At 46.4% G+C, this 20,604-nt stretch overlaps 1 protein-coding gene across 1 annotated transcript in view; it reads right to left on the reverse strand.

Moving 5' to 3' along the window:
• Window positions 1–1,304: 1,304 nt before the first annotated feature.
• LOC140412782 (transmembrane protein 200A-like) overlaps window positions 1,305–20,604 on the reverse strand; it is a 57,515-nt gene continuing 38,215 nt past the window's right edge. Inside the window, exon 2 of the mRNA XM_072500853.1 lies at window positions 1,305–5,565. Coding sequence (XP_072356954.1) covers window positions 4,218–5,546 — 1,329 coding nt within the window. The 5' untranslated portion in view covers window positions 5,547–5,565 and the 3' untranslated portion in view covers window positions 1,305–4,217. The remainder of the gene's footprint in view (window positions 5,566–20,604) is intronic.

Genomic DNA, 20,604 nt, shown 5'->3' on the forward strand with positions numbered 1-20,604 from the left:
GGTTTAATCCACGCCGGCGGGACAGGCATTCTAGCAGTGGGACTTCGGCCCATCCGGGCCGGAGAATCGGGGGGGGGGGCACCAACCGACGCGGCGCGATTCCCGCCCCTGCCGAATCTCCTGTGCCGGAGAATTCGGCAACCGGCGGGGGCGGGATTCACGCCAGCCCCCGGCGAGTCTCCGACCCGGCGGGGGGTCAGAGAATCTCGCCCCAGGTTTCTACACTTGATACATGCAGTATAATTTTGCTAAGTATTCAATTTTGTATCAAAAGTTCTAAAGAGAGACCAAGTCTTAGGAAGTGATAAATCACTTGCTAGAATACCTGCTTCTCATTTTATCAGGTAAGAACAAAATAATGTTGCTAAATAAAAACTAGTTACAAATATTTGGGCTTTCTACCTACTGCCAGCTTCTCTACTGAGTGTCACATGCCTACAAGGGAATGGGAAACTAACAGAAGATTGGAGTGATGCACATCGATAACTAGAATTTGTTTGCTTTTCTCACTCAACGTTAAAATTTGCTCTTTCAAATTCAGTCGCAGAAAACATGAAGTTAAAGTATACGTCTCCTGTCCAATACACTCTCTCAGTACCTTGCACTCCGGGCTCAAAGAATAATTTGAAGCAAATATCATAATAGGCTCACTTAGGCCAGACCAGATGTTGGGTAAAACAGCTGGAATTTGTTATAAAGGTGAATGTTTTTTTGAACTGCGCCCAAATTGCAATAAATAACCAAACAATTGAGTAGAGGTAGTTTACCTGATTGGGTACATGATCAAGGTAATTTTCCAGCACATTTAAACAATCACAGTCTAATATTTAAAGACATCATCAATCTTCAGCTGAATAAATGGCTAAATACCATCGCAGCAATCGTTTTACTCAATAATAAGCTAACGATCATAAAGCTTTATCAAAATGCCAGTACTTGATGAAGGAGCATTGGAAAGTTCTAGAATTTAAAATACATAAGTCTTCAAGGTGTTCTCAAGTAACAATGGCAACTTACAGCTGGCAGAGCCTCTCAACAATGCTGTGAGTCCAAAAATATAACCGCAAATTTGCACATAATGAAATACTTCTTTTTAAGCTGAAGAATTTTTTCCGGTTAAAGTTGATTTTATTTGTAGAGTACACCAATATGGATGTTGGATTTGTACTCGATTCGCAGAACAGATGGGCTTTAGACTGTGCACCTCAGAAAAGTTCTGTCACATATTTGAACAGAACTTCTATATCGAACATACTGCTGTAGCTGGGAGGACCCTCAAACCCCCCCCCCCACCACACCACCACCACCTCATTCTCTAGAAAGAACATAAACCCATCTCTGCCTTTGTTCAACTCACTACCTGAAAAGTATTGACAAGCTGCAAATAGCATTGTTGCTGGGGTCTACTGAGGAGCCAATGTTCTTCTTGCTTATTCGCCCATCCAACTGAAGGAACTATCAGAAGTGGCAGAATAACAAGGAAGCAATAAATAAATGAATGCGTTCTCATTAGTGTCTCAGCAAAAATCAGGCACTTTTGTTCCTATAACAGTTTGAATTTATCTCGTGCTTTCAAAGTGGTAAAATACCCCAATTAGGGGGTAGGTTTTGATGAGATGTTTAGGAAATAAGTTCCATGGTAAGCAGCTGATGGAGTGAAAGGAGGCGCTGCTCAGGGAGATAGTGTTAGAAAAGCAGAGGTCAGTTTCAACAACAGCAGGAGGTTACATACCTTGGGAGGCCCGAGGCTGCAGATTAATCTGAATTTGAAATCATCATCCTCATTTCCAACGTGTTGGGGAATGAGGAACTAATGGATGTTAATTGTATAGTAATTGAGTATTTTTTGCAAAGCTGACACTATTCTTGAAGAGAAGGTTGAGAGGAGATTTGAAAGAGGTACAGTATTCAAATTTGTGAGGGATCTGGGAAAAATAGAGAGAGAAACAGTTCCCGTTGCTGGAAGGATTGAGAACCAGAGGGCACAGATTTAAGACAATTGGCATAGAAGCAATGGAGACATGAAGAAAAATGTTTTTACGCAGCAAGTAATGAGGATCTGGAATGTGTTGCCTGAGTGTGTAGGAGGTAGATCCAAACATAGCTTTCAGAAGAGAATTGAATCATTATACGTAAAGGAAAGATTTGCAGGACTGTGGGGGAAAAGGCAGAGGAGAGGCACTAGGTGAATTACTCTTGCAGAGAGCCAGTCCTGAAACAATGAGCAAATTGGCTGCCTCCTATGTTGTAACCAATCTATGATTACATGTAGGTGGTGGGATTAACTGGAGATTCACTGGAGTTAAATAGGAACAGAGTGTGTTTGGAGGGTGTTCCACAAGGCAGTCCCGTGTAATAGATTATTAAGCCAATTCACAGATTCCCAAGCCATCTGTAATTTCTCCGCAAGTCTGTAATTCATATTTACATAGACAGAGGTTGCAGTCCCTCTTCCATTCTCTGTAGGGGCTGCTCTTTCATTTCTTGTTGGACATCAGTCCCACGCTCCTAGGACAGGATTCTCTGTCCCGCCAGCATGTTTTCTGGCTCGGTGCGTCCCCGCCGGCAGCGGGATCCTTTGTTCCAGCAGCCAGCCAAAGGGGTTTCCCATTGTGGCCAGCCCATGCCGTCGGGAAACCTGCAGGCGTGGGTGCACTGCCGACTAAGCAGAGGATCCCACTGACGGAGAATCCCACAGCTGATCTTTAGTCACCCAGTGTGGAGGGGAGTGGGAAGATCGGGAGACCTCCTCATGCGTCTGCTCCTGGGCTTGGTCAAGGTGGTCATTAACAGGTCCTAGTAGCAGCAGTTGTGGGGGTATTACAACTGGACTGCCTCTCTTCTTCAGTTTTGTCTGTGCTCCTGGAGAGGGAGCATACCATGTCTGCCAGGTGGCTTCAGGCCTCCCATAAGCAGTGCTCACCAGAGGAGCCAGAGCGCGTCATCAACCCAGGAACATAATTTTGAGTTACTAAATTTCCTTTAGCATTTTGGCCTTTCTTTGTTAAAGTGAGTGTGCCCCTTCCAAATGAGGCACTTAACTAATATAGGCTCTTCGAAAGAGGTATAAATAAGAGCAGAGCAAAACTGGGATTGTTGGTTCGGGGACAGTGCTTGTCATGTGTCACTGTAAATAAAAGCTTATAGACGTGCAAATATTAAACTGCAGTTCTATTTTTAACTGTCTGGCTATCTGGAATAAAACAATGGGTGTTGATAAGAAAAAGGGTCACCGAGAAGCCGGGCAGCATTTTGCACCACCTGAGGTCTTTGTTAAATGGAGTTTAGGAGGTTATTGAGCAGAGTGTTATACAATGTTTGATGTGACAAGCAAAAATGATTGAGATCAGGTAGGAACACAATCGGATAATATAGGAGGTGGAAATAATTGATTTTATTAATGTATAGAAGGTAAGAGGTTGAAGGTCAGTTTGGGGTCAAATAAGACATCGAGGGCGTGGACATTCCGTTCCAGGCTAATTTTGCTGCTGGGAGGAGCAACAAACATTGGGGGTAAGGTATGCTATGTTTGGGAGGAGCCAAGTAGCATGACTTCAGTCATCACAAAGTGAAAGTTAATATTTATTCATGTCTTGATCCTGATAGTCAGAGTGTCAGATAGTCTGAGAGTAGACTCATTTTGAAGAGTCAAAGGGCGGTGGTATGGAAGCAAACCTTGTCAGCATAAGGACAGGAGCTGACCCCATCCAGCCTAACATTTTACCAAGAGCTAATGTGGACTAAGAAAAGGAGGGTGTCTTCGTCCACTCTTGAAATGGAAATAGGAAAATAAATTCACTGGAGATGAGGTTCTGATTACATTGGAACAAGTATCAGGAGTACAGGAAAAAAATTCAGTTGAACAATAGACAATAGACTTAATTTCTTAGGAAGCCTTGCAGAATAATTTCAAACTCTCCAACTGATAAGAAATGGGTGACAGTTTTAGCTGTATGAGTGAGGGACCAATGCTGCAATTGCTTACCTGAACCCTAAAGTCTGCAGCAATAAACAGGCAGCTTATTGTCCATCAAACATAAGCTGACGTAATGGCAACAACAACCAAAACTGGGTCATTAGTTTTGTAAATAAGCTCTTGTCAGCTAATTAATTTTTAATTGTCCTCAACTGATGGTTTCACAGAAATAACAGCCTTGACAAAATATGTGGAACACACTTTTCTAATCTTCCAATTTACAACCATCTTTTTATATGCTTTATTCTTTTGGGTTGCTGAGCTCCTGAATGTTCTGTTCTTCACTTGCATACTCCCGTTCAACCTGTTCAAGTAATCGGTCCACAGAATCTTCTCTATTTTCCAGTTTGAGATACTTTTTGATGTAATTGCAATCCAAACGTGGCCAGCTCCTATGCTTTTGTTCTCCTTTTTGTTCACTGAGCATATTTGCATCCTTCCCAAGGTCAAATGACTTGGAGTAACCGCACGTTGTGTGAAGTTGCATGTCTGAACCATACACTTTTCTGGTGGTGACTGGAGAAAGCAACTTTCCAATTAACCTAGTGGAAAATGATTTACTGGGCAAGGAATAGTCCATGTCCACACCCCGAGTAGCATCTTCAGCACTGTGAATGCTGCTAGACCTAATGTACCCAAAGCTCTGCAGCTGGCTTAAGTCTTCAGTGGAAACCATGACCACTTTCTGGTCCAGCTCAATGTCTTCCATCACAGCAGTATCGGGTGTGTCAATGATGCAGTTGTTGAGTTTAATAACTGGTAATACTACTGGCATGGAAATCAAGGAGTCAGTGTCACAGTCCAACGGGACACTGAGATTTCTTTCACTGGAGTTGCAAGAGTCTGATTGGACACTATGAAGAGAGACGGATGGGGAAGGTCTTTGGTGATGCAGCAGTTGGGCAGTCATTTTAGGTTCAACAGACCTGTGACAATCTGCCCATATATCTGTACATTGAGGGCTTGTGTGTCCATGTATTGCCCTGCAGGCTATTTCAGTGGCACAACACTGTTCCAAACATCTAAAATTGGTCTCTGTGGAGGTAGGACTAGGAATCTGTTTTGGCTCTCTATTCTCTCCATTACAAGTCTGACCAGCCATAGAATAAATATTTGTTTGTGCTAAAAGTTTTGTTTCCCTGTCCCGGTTTTCGTGTAACACTGTGTTTGCACAGATGAATATGAACAACCCAAAACCCATAATCAGTGGTCCAATCAGCTTCAACTTCTCTTGCTTTAGCCTAGGGTGAGATTGAAGCTTTACCCTCACATGCTGAGTCGCAACTTTCGATTCACTAGAGTTTATTCCTTGGTGAGTCACTGATACCCGAGAATTGTGCTTATGTGGCCAGTAGCCAACAACTGCTATAGCAATCCCCACTATGACAATAAACAGTCCTAATATAACGAAAAGCCCAGAAGGAGAGCGCATTTTGATTTTTCCTTTGGCATCTTTATTATCTCTGGATCTGTCCTTTGGCTGTGGTAATTTAGGTGGCGAAGAAATATCGGGTTGGCTACTGAAGTTTTCTTGGCTCTTTATAGCTGTGTCTTCCACTGTGGTTGTCATGTTCCTGGGCTTTAGTTTACTTAAAATAAAAAGGGGAAAAAGTTATATTAAAACAGAAAAAAAACATGTCCACTCAAGAGACAAGCATGCACGTTTACAAATAAAAGATTGCTTTCTCATGCATAACTTACACAATTTAAAATGGAAGTTGGATGCTTCTTCCGTATATGGTGTAGTGTTTACAATCATAAATATTAACACGCTAGCCTGAAAACAAGGCTTGGAACATAGCCGATACCAAGAAGCATGGAGAAACACTAGATAAAAGTCCCTTAAAAGCAAAGTAACTGTCAAATATGACTTTTAGTGAAAGAGAAAAAGGAGGCAATGAAACAGAAAAATGAAGATGTATTGGATGACGAATATAAATGCAAAATGAAAATGATGTGAAGGACTGAGCTCAAAAATGCATCTGTAATATTTTAGTAAAAAATTGGAACATGACACAATTTTTTTTAACCCAAACAACAGGTTTGATTTAACACAGGGAGGAAGACATCTTTACCAAGACAAACTTTACAGAACATCTTAAAAGGAAAAGAGAGATCAGAGAGATTTGTTTGAGGGATTTCGAAAGTTTGGGACCTGAATAGCTGACAATGATGGTACAATAAAAATTGGGGATATGCGAGAGGCCAGAGAACTGGAATAGCAGAGCTCTTGGAGAGTGCAGGTGAATATAGAGACAGACAGTAATATATCCAGGTTTGCTGACGATATGGTAACGTAAGCTGTGGGGAGGGTGTAAAGAGATATGGGCAGTTTAAGTGAGTGAGCAACAAAGTGGCAAATGGTGCTTTAACATGGGAAAGTGTGAGGTTATTAATTCTGGTAATAAGAAAATCAGAATATATATATTTTTAAATGTTACCAATTAAGGGGCAATTTAGCGTGGCCAATCCACCTATCCTTCACATCTTTTTGGGTTGTGGGGGTGAAACCCATGCAGACACGGTAAGAATGTACAAACTCCACACAGACAGTGACCCAGGCCTGGATCGAACCAAGTTTTTGGCATTGTGAGGCAGCAGTGCTAACCGTGGACAACGGTTAGCACCACCGTTGGTGCCCTCTTCATCGATGACGTGTTGAAGGCTGCGGAGAAGATGTCGCAGTTTCTCCGCTCCGGGGATGTACTGGACAATGAAGGGTACTCTGTCGGTTGTGTCCCATGTTGGTTTCTGAAGGTTACACGGTACACAACCAACAGAGTACCCCTCGTCGTCCAGTACTTCCCCGGAGCGGAGAAACTATAACATCTTCTTCGCAGCCTTCAACACGTCATCAATGAAAATTAACATCTTGCCAAGGTCATCCCCACACCCCCACTACTTGCCTTCAAACAACCGCACAACCTCAAACAGACCATTGTTTGCAGCAAACTACCCAGCCTTCAGAACAGCGACACCACACAACCCTGCTATGGCAATCTCTGCAAGACGTGCCAGATTATCGACATGGGTACCACCATTACATGTGAGAACACCACCCATCAGGTACATGGTACATACTCGTGCGACTCGGTCAACGCTGTCTACCTCATATGCTGCAGGAAAGGATGTCCCGAGGCGTGGTACATTGGCGAGACCAAGCGGACGCTGCGACAACGGATGAACGGACATCGTGTGACAATCGCCATGCAGGAAGTTCCCTTCTAGTCAGGGAAAACTTCAGCAGTCAAGGGCATTCAGCATCTGATCTTCGGGTAAGTGCGGCCTTCTCCAAGGCGGCCTTCAGGACGCGCGACAAAGCAGAATTGCCGAGCAGAAACTTATAGCCAAGTTCTGCACACGAGTACGGCCTCAACCGGGACCTTGGATTCATGTCGCATTACATTCACCGCCCCCCCCAACCATCTGGCCTGGGCTTGCGAAATCCTACCAACTGTCCTGGCTTGAAACAATTCACACCACTTTAACCTGTGATTAGCTCTCTCTCCAGTTGCTCCATCTGGACCTGTAAAGACTTAATTACCTGCAAAGACTCACATTCAAAGTATCGTCTTGCATCTTTGACTTTTATATATATATATATATGTTTCTGGAACCCACCTCTTCATTCACCTGAGGAAGGAGCTGTGCTCTGAAAGCTAGTGATTCAAAACAAACCTGTTGGACTTTAACCTGGTGTTGTAAGACTTCTTGCTGTGTTCAAGATTCCAGATCTTGGAAAATACAGCTTTGTCCAAAACCCAGAAATAGTAGTGAAAGGTATTCACGTGACCTCCCCCAAGCTGCTAGAACCTGTAATATTGCCATCGGACTGGGCTCAGGCAGTCGATCATTTTACCACCCAACAGGTAGCAACAGAAAGAGCTCTGTCCAGGTAAATCTCCTGGCTCGCGTCTACACTGCGCACTACTGGAACATTGGAACTGTTGTATCGGTGCCGATAAGACTAATGAATCTCAGAGTGCCTCCTTCCACCAGGAAAGCCCTCGCTTCAGGAAAGATGGAGCGCCCTGCAATGGTTTCCATCTGCTAACCTCTGAAGGAATACACCATTGGAGTTTTGATTCTGGACTCATGTGAAACGCTCATTCATATGTCTATTATTCTCTTTGCCCTGAAGCCCCATCTTTTATTGGATGAGTGCAAAAGGAGTGAACATTGTGAAACCCCTTCCCATGTTTTGTGCATGTGTAAAATAAACAGTCCCTCTTATTTTAGTTTGCTGCAGGGTTATTAATGGAGGATTAAATCACCCTAAACTGAAAGGTTGGGGAAATTACACCATCTCTTATAAAAGAGGGAATCAAAAATTAAAACAAACTTTGTTTTTAGACAGTGAATGGAGAAATCAGGACTGTTTCAATTAATCCCTCTCCTGTCCATAACAAAGGAGTGAAACTACAATCGTGAACACAGCCCGGTCCATCACGTGAACCCGCCTCCCATCCATTGACTTTGTTTACACCTCCCGCTGCCTTGAGAAAGCGGGCAGTGTAATCAAAGACCCCTCCCACCCGGGTTATTTATTCACTCTTCCAACCTCTTCCATCAGGCAGGAAATACAAAAGTCTGAGAACACGCACTAACAGATTCAAAAACAGCTTCTTTCCCATTGTTACCAGACTCCTGAATGGCCCTCTTATGGACTGATCTGATCTCTTCACATATCTTCTCTACTAAGTAGTACTACACTCCGTATGCTTCACTTGATGCTTGTGCCTATGTATTTACATTGTGTATTTATGTATGCCCTATGTTCTTTTTCATGTATGGAATGATCTGTATGGACTGTACGCAGAACAATACTTTTCACTGTACCTTGGTACATGTGACAATAAATCCAAATCCAATCCAAAAATGATGATGTCCAACAGAATGGGTGTACCCGCATGAGGAACACTGAAAGTTAGCATGCAGGTACAGCAAGCAATTAGGATGGCAAATGGTACATTGGTCTTTATTGCAAGAAGACTTGTGAGTACAGGAATAAGGAAGTCTTGTTACAATTGTTTTGGTGAGATCAAACCTGAAACAGGTTTGGCCTCCAGATATACTTACCTTGGAAACAATACAGTGAAGATTCACTAGATTGGTTCCTGGGATGCGAGAGTTGTGCTAAGATGAGTGACTGACTTCCAGTGGTGGCCATGGAGTGATTGGTCGCACACAGGGCAGCTCCGACTTAAATATATAAATGAGCTCTTTTTACCTGAAAGCGGGGGACTTTTGACAGGAAAGTATAGTTGAAGGTGTGGAGGAGAGGTTCCTCCAGGGAGTGGCATGTCTACTGGTTATCAGACCCAGCAGAAGAAGGTTAAAGACCTGGCCAAGGAACTGGAAGAGACTTGTAGCGCAGCAACAATTGGAAAGATGGCGGAGGGGGAATGATTGTCGCATGTTAGAAAACCCCTGATGGAGCAGCTGATGACATTCATCAGAGAGGAGTTCCGCCAGCAGCGAAAGGAGATGAGGAAGATCAGTCAAAGGCCATCGAAAGAGCAGAGCACGACTGAAAGGCTCGATGGAGAGTCGAGAAGTGCTTGGAGGCACAGGGGTCGCAGACCTGGGAGATGGAGAGGATGATGTTTGACCACAGTGATCGGGAGGGAGAGATCGGGCTCCTGGGTGACCTTTGTAAGTCGCTAAGGGCAAAGGTAGAGGGGCAGGGGAATAGTTCCAGAAGACAGAATCTGTGTATCAGTGGCCTGCCTGAAGGAATGGAAGGCGCGAGTGCCACGAGATACGTCTCGAGGATGCTGGCGGGACTGGTGGAGGAGGGAGTGCTGGACAAGGCCCCAAAGGTGGAGAGAATGCACAGTTCCCCAAGGCAGAAGCCAAGAGTGGGGGAGCCACCACAGGCAATGATCGTGAGGCTCCACAAGTTTGTGGAGAAGGAGAAGATCCTGCAGTGGGCCAGGGAGAAGCGGAACTGCGAATGGGAGGGGAACAGGGTCCAAATCTATCAGGACATCGAAGCGGAGCTGGCAAAAAGGTGCATAGGTTCAACAGGTCAAAGCGGCTCTTTACCAAAGGCAGATCAATTTTGGGGTGCTGAACCCGGCGAAACTGTGGATGGCTTTTGAAGGACGGGAGTACTACTTCAAAACCCAGAGGAGGAGATGATAAACGGGGGAAGAACTGAACGTGGAAGAGAAATGGAGGAGTTGGAGCAATGGAGTTCGGAAGATGCAGGTAGTGTGCGGGCTGGAGTCTGGGGGAGGTTTCAGGGGGGGCTCAATTTAGTGGAAAAGGTTTCTAAGTGTGGTAGCAAGTGAGAACTGCTGTGAGCTTCCCGGCTCTCGGGCTGGTGAGGCTGACTTGGTCCACTTAACGATGCAGGGCCAGGCGGGATACCCTGTTACCCGAGGGTCTTGGAGGGTCAGCCACAGGGCAGCCAGTGCGGCCTGTGGCAACGGCTGTCAGCTCGGGGAGTGTGGCCAGGAGGCCCGACACCCACTGCGGTAAGACCTCCACAGTGCCGCACGAGTGGGTTGACACCGGACCCCTGCACCCCCCCCCCCCCCCCCCGAGAATGTACATGGCACCACACCCGTCCAGCACCAGTCCGTGTCCCGCCCCACCATGCCCATCAATGCCACCCTCGCTGCTCCACACCATTCCTCTCCTGCGGAAAAGTTTCTAATGTGGTAGCGAGTGAGAACTGCCGCGGGCTTCCTGATGCTTGGACTGGCGGGGATGTCACCGCTGTAAAACATTAATTGGTCCACTTAATGAGGCAGCGCCATATGGGATGCCCTGTTCCCCGGAGGGTCACCAGGAGGACCAGCACCCAATGCCGTAAGGATATCAACAATGACCTCCACCGGGCCGCCCGGGTGGGTTGACACCGAACCCCCAAACCCCCTGCGCCCCCATTCCCGAGAATGCACCTGGCACCGCCCCCGCCCAGCAGTGTTTCCTGCCCCGCCCCACCCATGCTGCCCCACCCCATTTTCCCCATTGCCCCCATTTACACCCCATCCCCCGCATACACCCCAGCTCCCCACACCCATCCAAATTCCAATCCCCTCCCACACCCTGCGATGATTGGATTGGATTTGTTTATTGTCACGTGTACCGAGGTACAGTGAAAAGTATTTTTCTGCGAGCAGCTCAACAGATCATTAAGTACATGAGAAGAAAAGGGAATAAAAGAAAATACATAATAGGGCAACACAACATATACAATGTAACTACATAAGCACTGGCATCGGATAAAGCATACAGGGTGTAGTGTTAATGAAGTCAGTCCATAAGAGGGTCATTTAGGAGTTTGGTGACAGTGGGGAAGAAGCTGCCCGATGGAAGAAGTTGGAAGAGTGAGTAAGCCGGGTGGGAGGGATCTTTGATTATACTGCCCGCTTTCCCTAGGCAGCGGGAGCTTTAGATGGAGTCAATGGATGGGAGGCAGGTTCGTGTGATGGACTGGGCAGTGTTCACGACTCTCTGAAGTTTCTTGCGGTCCTGGGCCGAGCAGTTGCCATACCAGGCTGTGATGCAGCCCGATAGGATGCTTTCTATGGTGCATCTGTAAAAGTTGGTAAGAGTCAATGTGGAAATGCCGAATTTCCTTAGTTTCCTGAGGAAATATAGGTGCTGTTGTGCTTTCTTGGTGGTAGCGTTGACGTGGGTGGACCAGGCCAGATTTTTGGAGATGTGCACCCTAGGAATTTGAAACTGCTAACCATCTCCACCTCGGCCCCGTTGATGCGGACAGGGGTGTGTACAGTACTTTGCTTCCTGAAGTCAATGACCAGCTCTTTAGTTTTGCTGGCATTGAGGGAGAGATGAAATGAAAATGAAAATCGCTTATTGTCACGAGTAGGCTTCAATGAAGTTACTATGAAAAGCCCCTAGTCGCCACATTCCGGCGCCTGTTCGGGGAGGCTGGAACGGGAATCGAACCGTGCTGCTGGCCTGCCTGGGTCTGCTTTTAAAAGCCAGCAATTTAGCCCAGTGTGCTAAACCAGCCCCAGATTGTTGTCGCTACACCACTCCACTAGGTTCTCTATCTCCCTCCTGTATTCGGACTCGTTGTTATTCGAGATCCGGCCCACTATGGTCGTATCGTCAGCAAACTTGTAGATGGAGTTGGAACCAAGTTTTGCCATGCAGTCGTGTGTGTACAGGGAGTAGAGTAGGGGGCTAAGCGACACATGCGGCTCACTATGTCCCCTCTGTGTCCTCACAGGAGCAGTTGGCCCACAATTAGCGGGAGAGGGTCCAGACGGGCGATAAGGTGTACAGTAGAGTCCTCACCCCCTATGAGGAACGGATCCTGGAGGTCACGGGGTGGCCGAGGACAGATCTGTCACTGATGGAATGGTAACCGTACAGCGCAGAGCTGAGGATTCACCGGCCCTCGCCCAGATGACCTTCCAAGTTGTTAATATCATACAGAAAGACCCATCCCTCCAACTGATCACATGTTCCCTCGCAGGATCCTCATCCGATGGTGCCAGCCCATCCCACCCTGCCTCCCATGAGAACACTTCGGAGGGAAGCTCCGAGGACACCACCGAATTCACGGCATAGCTGTCATACCCACCCTCCACCAGCGCAGAGACACACACCGCTGTGGGCGACAGTAATGGAAAGGCTTCTGGGGCACATTCAGTTGTTGATGCATATCAGGTAGAGGCAGGAATGCCCAGGCTCAGCCTCTGGGCCAGGTTTACCAGGAGTTAATGCAGATGCTACGGTGCGGCTGAAAGATTCAGCAGGGGATGTCAGCAACACTCCATGAGGTCCATAGCCGACTTGAGGATTCCCAGAGGATACGGGCACAGGTGATGGCGCCGGCCTTGCATGGCAGCGAAGCCAACACAGCTCGGGCGGCGACAGCAGTGGAGAGCCTGGTGCACGATGCCGGCAGCATGAGTGAAGGTGTCCAAGGCGTAGCTCAGTCGGTGACGGACATGGCTGAGCACCTCGGCAGCCTCTCCCAGTAGCTGGTGGGACATGACCCACTACCAGGTGGACCTTGAGGTGCTGCTGGACATATCCCAGTCTCAGGTGGGCATTGCCGAGGTGCTCCAGAGCAGGCATTGTCAAACTCGGGGGCGCGACCCGTGGGCGCGTGTCGGGAGCGTTGCAGAGCCGTCCATCGCACGCTCCAGATCGCGCAAATATGCGCGCAACAGCTGGCTGTTAAAAACACCGGCTGCAAGCGGCCTTCAAAATGGCCACGAACATGTAAAAAGAAATGCGGCTGCTCTGCACATGCGTCCCGATGATCGGGCACGCATGTGCAGTGCAGCCGCTTTTTTTTTTTTTTAAACGGTCGCAGCTTTTTGTTTTAAAGTTCGGGGGGTTTTATTCTTCATTTAATTTTTATTTTTTTCATTTATATTATTCATTTAATTTTTTTTTACAAGTTCGGGAGGGGGTTTATTTGATAAAGCTTTGCAGGAAAAAAATGCAGAACTTTGGACAGATGGAGACTCCATACTTTCCTACACCAGAAGGCTTCACCTTCATCCAACAGGTTCCATTGGAGGAGCGTGTACGAGAGCCAAAGGGACCCAAAACCATTTCCTCCATTTTTGTCAGCAGCAAACAAGGTAAGAGAAAATGGTGGGTCACGAAGGTTGGCCGGTTGGTATAAATGGGTCCCCGGAAAAAAAGTTTAAAGAACACTGCTCCAGAGCGCATCCTGGTCACGGAGGGAGATCTCCCAGTCTCGGGTGGGTATAGTCCGGGCACTGCGGAGCTCGTCCCAGTCACAAGTGAGCAATGACGGGGCGCTCCACAGCATGGCCCAGTCACTGAGCAGCATCTGCGAGGGCGTCCACACTGTGCAGCAGACATATAATAATAATAATTTTTGTGGTCACAAGTCGGCTTACATTAACACTGCGATGAAGTTATTGTGAAAAGCTCCTAGTCGCCACATTCTGGCGCTGCCAGCGAAGCCGCCAGGACTGGCAGAGCCAGATGCGCAGGGGCAGCAGGGGCTCGATCCAGCTGCCCCTCCACCGCAAAGTGAACCCTAGGGCCCTATGGGCGAGAGGGGATGCAGGGTGCCACCCCAGAGCCACCATACAGAGTGGCGCCCAGCAGCTCCTCCGAGACTCACGCCTCTGACAATGGCACATCTTGGAGTTATTACTCAGAACAGGGTGGCATGGCTGGCATGTGCTGCTGGAAAGTTGCCTGGGGCCCTCTGGCATGGCAGGCAGCCTCCACCGCTAGAGCACGGAGGGCTAAGCAGGTTGAGGATCACTGAGAGGGCACTGCGGGGGCAGGTGAGAATGGGGCGACACCATCAAAGGATTGAGGCAGTTGGGGACAAGTGTATAGAATTAGGGGCAGGACAGTGGTTAGCACTGCTGCCTCTCAGTGCCAGGGACCCGGGTACAATTCCAGCCTTTCGTGACTGTCTGTGTGGAGTTTGCACGTTCTCCCCGTGTTTGCGTGGGTTTCCTCCGGGTGCTCTGGTTTCCTCCCACAGTCCAAAGATGTGCAGGTTAGGTGGTTTGACCATGCAAAATTGCCCCTTCGTGTCCAAAAGGTTAGCTGTGGTTACTGGGTTATGGATTATGGGTCAGTGCAAACTTAATAGGCCGAATGGTCTCCTTCTGCATGTAATGTTCTACGGTCCTAATTTTAAAAAGTTGACCTCGATCAATATGACGTCTCTGGCACTTTCTTTCGCAATGCGGGCTGAGCACCAATCCCACGCCCCAGCTCCCCGGACATGGAAGTTCTGGATGTCTCTTCCTTCCTGCCCATGTCCGGCAGACAGGCAGGAGTCAGACTGTGGCATAGATTGAGGAGCACCAGCGCTCAGCGGGTGATCACCACCCGCACCCCCCCCCCCCCCCCCCCCCCCAACAGTGACCTGCTCGCTGACAGTGCCGACACACTCCCATCACCCTGATGTGCATTTTTACACAGACCCTGTGCGAGCGAACGGAGATATTCTGTATGGTGGCTCCAGGTTAGCTTGTCCTTCAGCCCCTCCTCCTTGAAGGTGGCCACATATTCCTCCTCCTCCACCACCTTGTCCCGCAGCTATGCCAGGTTGTGGAGGGCACAGCAGACCACCACAAAGCAGGCACCCTCTGGGGGGTGTACCGCAATGCACCACCAGAGTGGTCGAGGCATCGGAACGGCATCTTGAGGAGCATGATGCACCGCTCAATGACAGATCGAATGAACATCGTTTTACTGGGTCTACGCATTGGTCATGACCTCCGTACTCTGGACTGGTGTAATTCGCCAGGTCCTGAGGGGGTACCTCATATTCCCCAAGAGCCAACCGGCCAGCCTGGGGTGGTCCTCGAAGAGACAGGAGATGTCAGACTTCCCCAGGTTACAGCTGTCGTGCACAGTCCCCGGGAAGCGTGCACACAAGTGCATGATCTTCAAGTGGTGGTTGCTCATGAGCTGGACATTCAGGGAGTGGAACCCCTTCTTTTTGATGTAGGGCACTCCCAGATGGCCCGATGAGCACAAAGCGACATGCATGCCATCTATTAGCCTCTGGCCATGGGGCATCCCATCGATTGCAGAGAATCCTGCTGCCTGGGCATCGTGTTAGGCCTGGTCCATGTCAAAATTTATATCATTGGTCGGGAGCGAAGATGGCTACTCACCTGCTCAGGCCCCCACAACAGCCATTCCGCCAGCTTCACGTTTTTAAAAATCTAGTACTAATCAGTGCCCACGTGATCACTTGCTGGGGATGTGGTTATATCACGGGGACTGTTAATACTGTTAATTGTATGGAGATTGACCGTAAGTGGTGATTTTGCCCTCTCCTGCGATCTACCGGCCTCGTCATGCTCTCGCTTAAACGCAATGCGGCCATTAAATTATGCCTTCGGTGTCATCCTCACCATTTGCCTTCCCACCTATTTTTGGGTCATTCGAAAATTTTGCAGTAGTACATTTACTTTTCTCGTCCAAGTCATTAATATATATTGTAAATAACTTTGGTCCTAGACTGATCCCGGTGGCACGCCACTAGTTACATGTTGCCACCCTGAAAATGCCCATCTTATCCCAACCCTCTGCCTTCTATTAGTTAGCCAATCCTCTATCCATGCTAATATACTACCCCCAACACCATGGGCTCTTGGCTTATTAAGTAGCCTTTTGTGCGATACCTTATCGAACACTTTTTGAAAATCCAAGTATATTACATTTACTGGTTCCCTTTTATCTATCCTGCCCTTTACCACCTCAAAAGAATACTAATATATTAGTCAGGAATGATTTCCCCTTCATGGGGTGGCACGGTGGCGCAGTGGTTCGCACTGCTGCCTACAGCGCTGAGGACCCAGGTTCGATCCCGACCCCGGGTCACCGTGTGTGTGGAGTTTGCACATTCTCCACGTGTCTGCGTGGGTTTCACCCCCACAACCCAAAGATGTGCAGGTTAGGTGGATTGGCCGTGATAAATTGCCCCTAAATTGGAAACAAAAATAATTGGGTACTGTAAATTTTTTTTAAAAGCAAAAAATGATTTCCCCTGCATAAAGCCATGCTCACTCGGCTTGATTATATTGTGCATTTCTAAATGTTCTGCTATTACATCTTTTATAGTGGACTCCAACATTTTCCCAATGACAGATGTTAAGCTAACTGGCCTATAGTTATCTGTTTTTTGTCTCTCTCACTGGGATATATCGTGTTGTGAGTCATGACTATTTTCATAAAAGTCTGGTCTTGTTAACTGTCTTTTCTGCTAAACTCCTCTCCCAGTCCAGCTAACTCTGCCCTCATTTTTCTGCAATTACCCGTAAGAATTTGGGTCTGAAAGAACAGTGCTAAACTCACTCTCAAACTGATGCTAAATTCCACCATGTTATGATCGCTTCCTTTAAATATTTAAAGAAGCTCCTTCTGTCCATTTTTATATTACTTGCGAATTTACCCTCATAGTTTATCTTCTCTCTCTATTATTTTTTGATCATCTTCTGTTGGCAGTTTTCCAACCCTCTGGAACTTTCCGTGAATTTAAGGATTACTGGATGATTATTACCAGTGCATCCACTATCTCTATAGCTACTTCCTTTAATATCCTAAGATGCAAACCATCAGGTCCAGGGACTTATTGGCCTTCAGCTCCATTAGTTTCCCTAGTAATTTTTCTCTTTGTGAGTTATTGTATTTATTTTCTTCCCCTCTTTTTCCCCTTGATTATTTTTGGAATGTTATTACTGTCTTTTAGCGTAAATAATGTTACAAAGTATTTATTTAATACCTATGCAATTTCCTGGATCCCCATTATGATTTCTGCAGGTATGATCTCTCAGGGACCTATGTTCACTTCGGCATTTTTCTTTCTTTAAATGGTTAAAGCAACTCTTACTGTCCCATTTTTATATTACTTGCGAGTTTACCCTCATAGTTTATCTTCTCTATTATTTTTTGGTCATCTTCTGTTGGTTTTTAAAACTTTCCCAATCCTCTGGCTTACCACTAATCATTGTCAGATTGTATGTTTTTTCTTGCAGTTTAATACTATCCTTAACATCCTTGGTTCACAATGGTTGATTTAAATCCTTCCCAGAATCCTTCTTTCTCACTGGTATATATCTTGTTGTGAGATATGACTATTTTTATAAAAGTCTGGTCAACTGTCTTTTCTGCTAAACGTCTCTCCCAGTCCAGCTCTTCCCTAATTTCCCTTAGTTTAGCACAGTTGTTTCAGACCCAAATATCGCATTCTCAAACTGATTCTACCAAGTTATGGTCACTGTTTCCTAGAGTTTTTTCACTCAGTGACTGTTTATTAAACCTGCCTCATTACACATTAGCAGATCCAAAATAGCCTGATCTCAATTTGGATCCACAACTTATAGCTCTAGGAAAGTGTCTCTCATGGTTACCTTTGCCAATTTGATTTTCCCCATCCATGTGATTAATGTACTGCTTTATTACATGGCCTCATTATCTCCTGATTTATGCTCTGTCCTACAGCATAGCTACTGTTAGGGGCCTATATATTACTCCCAATGTCTCCTTCCCCTGGTTATTTCTTACTTCAATCCATATGGAGTCTTCATCACCAGTCCTGCTCCTATTTCCCATACTCTTATGAGATAGGAAGTGATTTGAAAAATTGATGAAAATGTTTAAATTGGCACTTTGTTGGACTGTAAGCCAATGCAAGTCAGTGAATACAGAAGATGATGGGTAAACAGTTAGTTTAAGAACGGCAGAAGTGTTGGATGAGCTCAAGTGTGCAGAGAATGCAAAATGGGAGGTCAGCCAGGAGAACAGCTCCAGTGACTTTGATACTGGCACGTAATTGGCTTGGGCTGATGGCTTTCAGATGTAACAAAATGCACAACATCTTTCATGCCATGTGTACAAATAATAAAAATGATTTGTCCTTTTAGTAGGCTGCACGTTACAAACACATGAAGCAATAATATTGTATGGCTTTGTTTAGATTTTTTTAAACCTGCAAAGTGTACCAACAGCTTTGGGCATGATTCTCAAAATGCATTCTGCAAATGGTTGCTAATGGTTACTCTTGTACTGTTATTTGGGAAAGTTCTTGCGTAGTGTTTTAATAGTAAAATTCAGTTTATGTTTAACAGCTGCACTGTTAGGCTTATAGAACATAGAACTGGACAGCACAGTACAGGCCCTTCGGCCCACGATGTTGAACTAGTCTGAAACTAAGATCAAATCAACCTACTCCCAATCATTCTAGTGCACTCCATATGCCTATCCAATAACCGCTTGAAAGTTCCTAAAGTGTCCGACTCCACTACCATAACTGGGAGTGTGTTTCATGCCACAACCACTCTCTGAGTAAAGAACCTACCTCTGACATTCCTCCTATATCTTCCACCATGAACCTTATAGTTATGCCCCCTTGTAACAGCTACATCCACCCGAGGAAAAAGTCGCTGAACGTCCACTCTATCTATCCCTCTCATCATCTTATACACCTCAATTAAGTCACCTCTCATCCTCCTTCGCTCCAATGAGAAAAGCCCTAGCTCCCTCAACTTTTCCTCATAAGATCTACCCTCCAATCCAGACAGCATCCTGGTAAATCTCCTTTGCACCCTTTCCAATGCTTCCACATCCTTCCTATAATGAGGTGACCAGAACTGCACACAATACTCCAAATGTGGTCTAACCAAGGTCTTGTACAGTTGCAGCATAACCTCACGGCTCTTAAACTCAATCCCCCTGTTAATAAATGCTAACACACTATAGGCTTTCTTCACGGCTCTATCCACTTGGGTGGCAACTTTCAGAGATCTATGGACATGAACTCAGAGATCTCTCTGCTCCTCCACATTCTTCAGAACCCTGCCGTTAACCCTGTAATCCGCATTCAAATTTGTCCTACCAAAATGAATCACCTCACACTTATCAGGGTTAAACTCCATCTGCCACTTTTCAGCCCAGCTCTGCATCCTATCAATGTCTCTTTGCAGCCTACAACAGCCCTCCACATTATCCACTACTCCACCAATCTTGGTGTCATCAGCAAATTTACTAACCCAACCTTCAACTCCATCATCCAAGTCATTGATAAAAATCACAAATAGCAGAGAACCTGCACTGATCCCTGTGGTACACCGCTGGTGACTGGGCTCCAGGATGAAAATTTACCATCTACCACCACCCTCTGTTTTCTATGTGATAGCCAGTTACTGATCCATTCGGCCAAATTTCCCTCTATGCCATGCCACCTTACTTTCTGCATGAGCCGACCATGGGGCACCTTATCAAACGCCTTACTAAAATCCATGTACACGACATCAACTGCTCTACCTTCATCTATGCACTTAGTTACCTCCTCAAATAATACAATCAAACTTGTGAGGCAAGACTTACCCCTCACAAATCCGTGCTGACTATCCTGGATTAAGCTGTATCTTTCCAAATGATCATAAATCCTATCCCTCAGGACCCTTTCCAATAAACTACCTATGGCCGAAGTGAGACTAACCGGCCTATAATTCCCAGGGTTATACCTATTCCCTTTCTTGAACAAGGGGACAACATTCACCTCTCTCCAGTCTTCTGGCACAATTCCTGTAGACAGTGAGGACATAAAGATCAAAGCCAAAGGCTCTGCAATCTCATCCCTCGCCTCCCAAAGAATCCTAGGATATATCCCATCAGGCCCAGGGGACTTGTCTTTCCTCAGGCTTCTCAAAATTTCTATCACATCTTTCTTCCGAATATCTACCTCCTCCAGCCTACATCGCACTATCCTCCTCAACAACATCGCCCCTCTCCTTTGTGAACACTGAAGAAAAGTATTCATCTAGGGCCTCTCCTATATCTTCAGACTCCATGCACACGTTCCCACTACTGTCCTTGACCGGTCCTAACTTCACCTTGGTCATTCTTTTATTCCTCACATAAGTGTAAAAAGCCTTGGGGTTTTCCTTGATCCTACCCGCCAAGGACTTCTCATGCCCCCTCGTAGCTCTCCTAAGCCCTTTCTTGAGCTCCTTCCTAGCTATCTTGTATCCCTCAAGTGCCCTAAGTGAATCTGGTTTTCCCATCCTTACATAAGCCCCCTGCTTCCTCTTGACAAGGCATTCAACCTCTTTTGTAAACCATGGTTCCCTCGCTCGACTATTTCCTCCCTGCCTGACAGGGACATGCATATCAAG

This window comes from Scyliorhinus torazame, chromosome 1 (assembly GCF_047496885.1).
Source record: "Scyliorhinus torazame isolate Kashiwa2021f chromosome 1, sScyTor2.1, whole genome shotgun sequence".
NCBI classification, from domain to species: domain Eukaryota; kingdom Metazoa; phylum Chordata; class Chondrichthyes; order Carcharhiniformes; family Scyliorhinidae; genus Scyliorhinus; species Scyliorhinus torazame.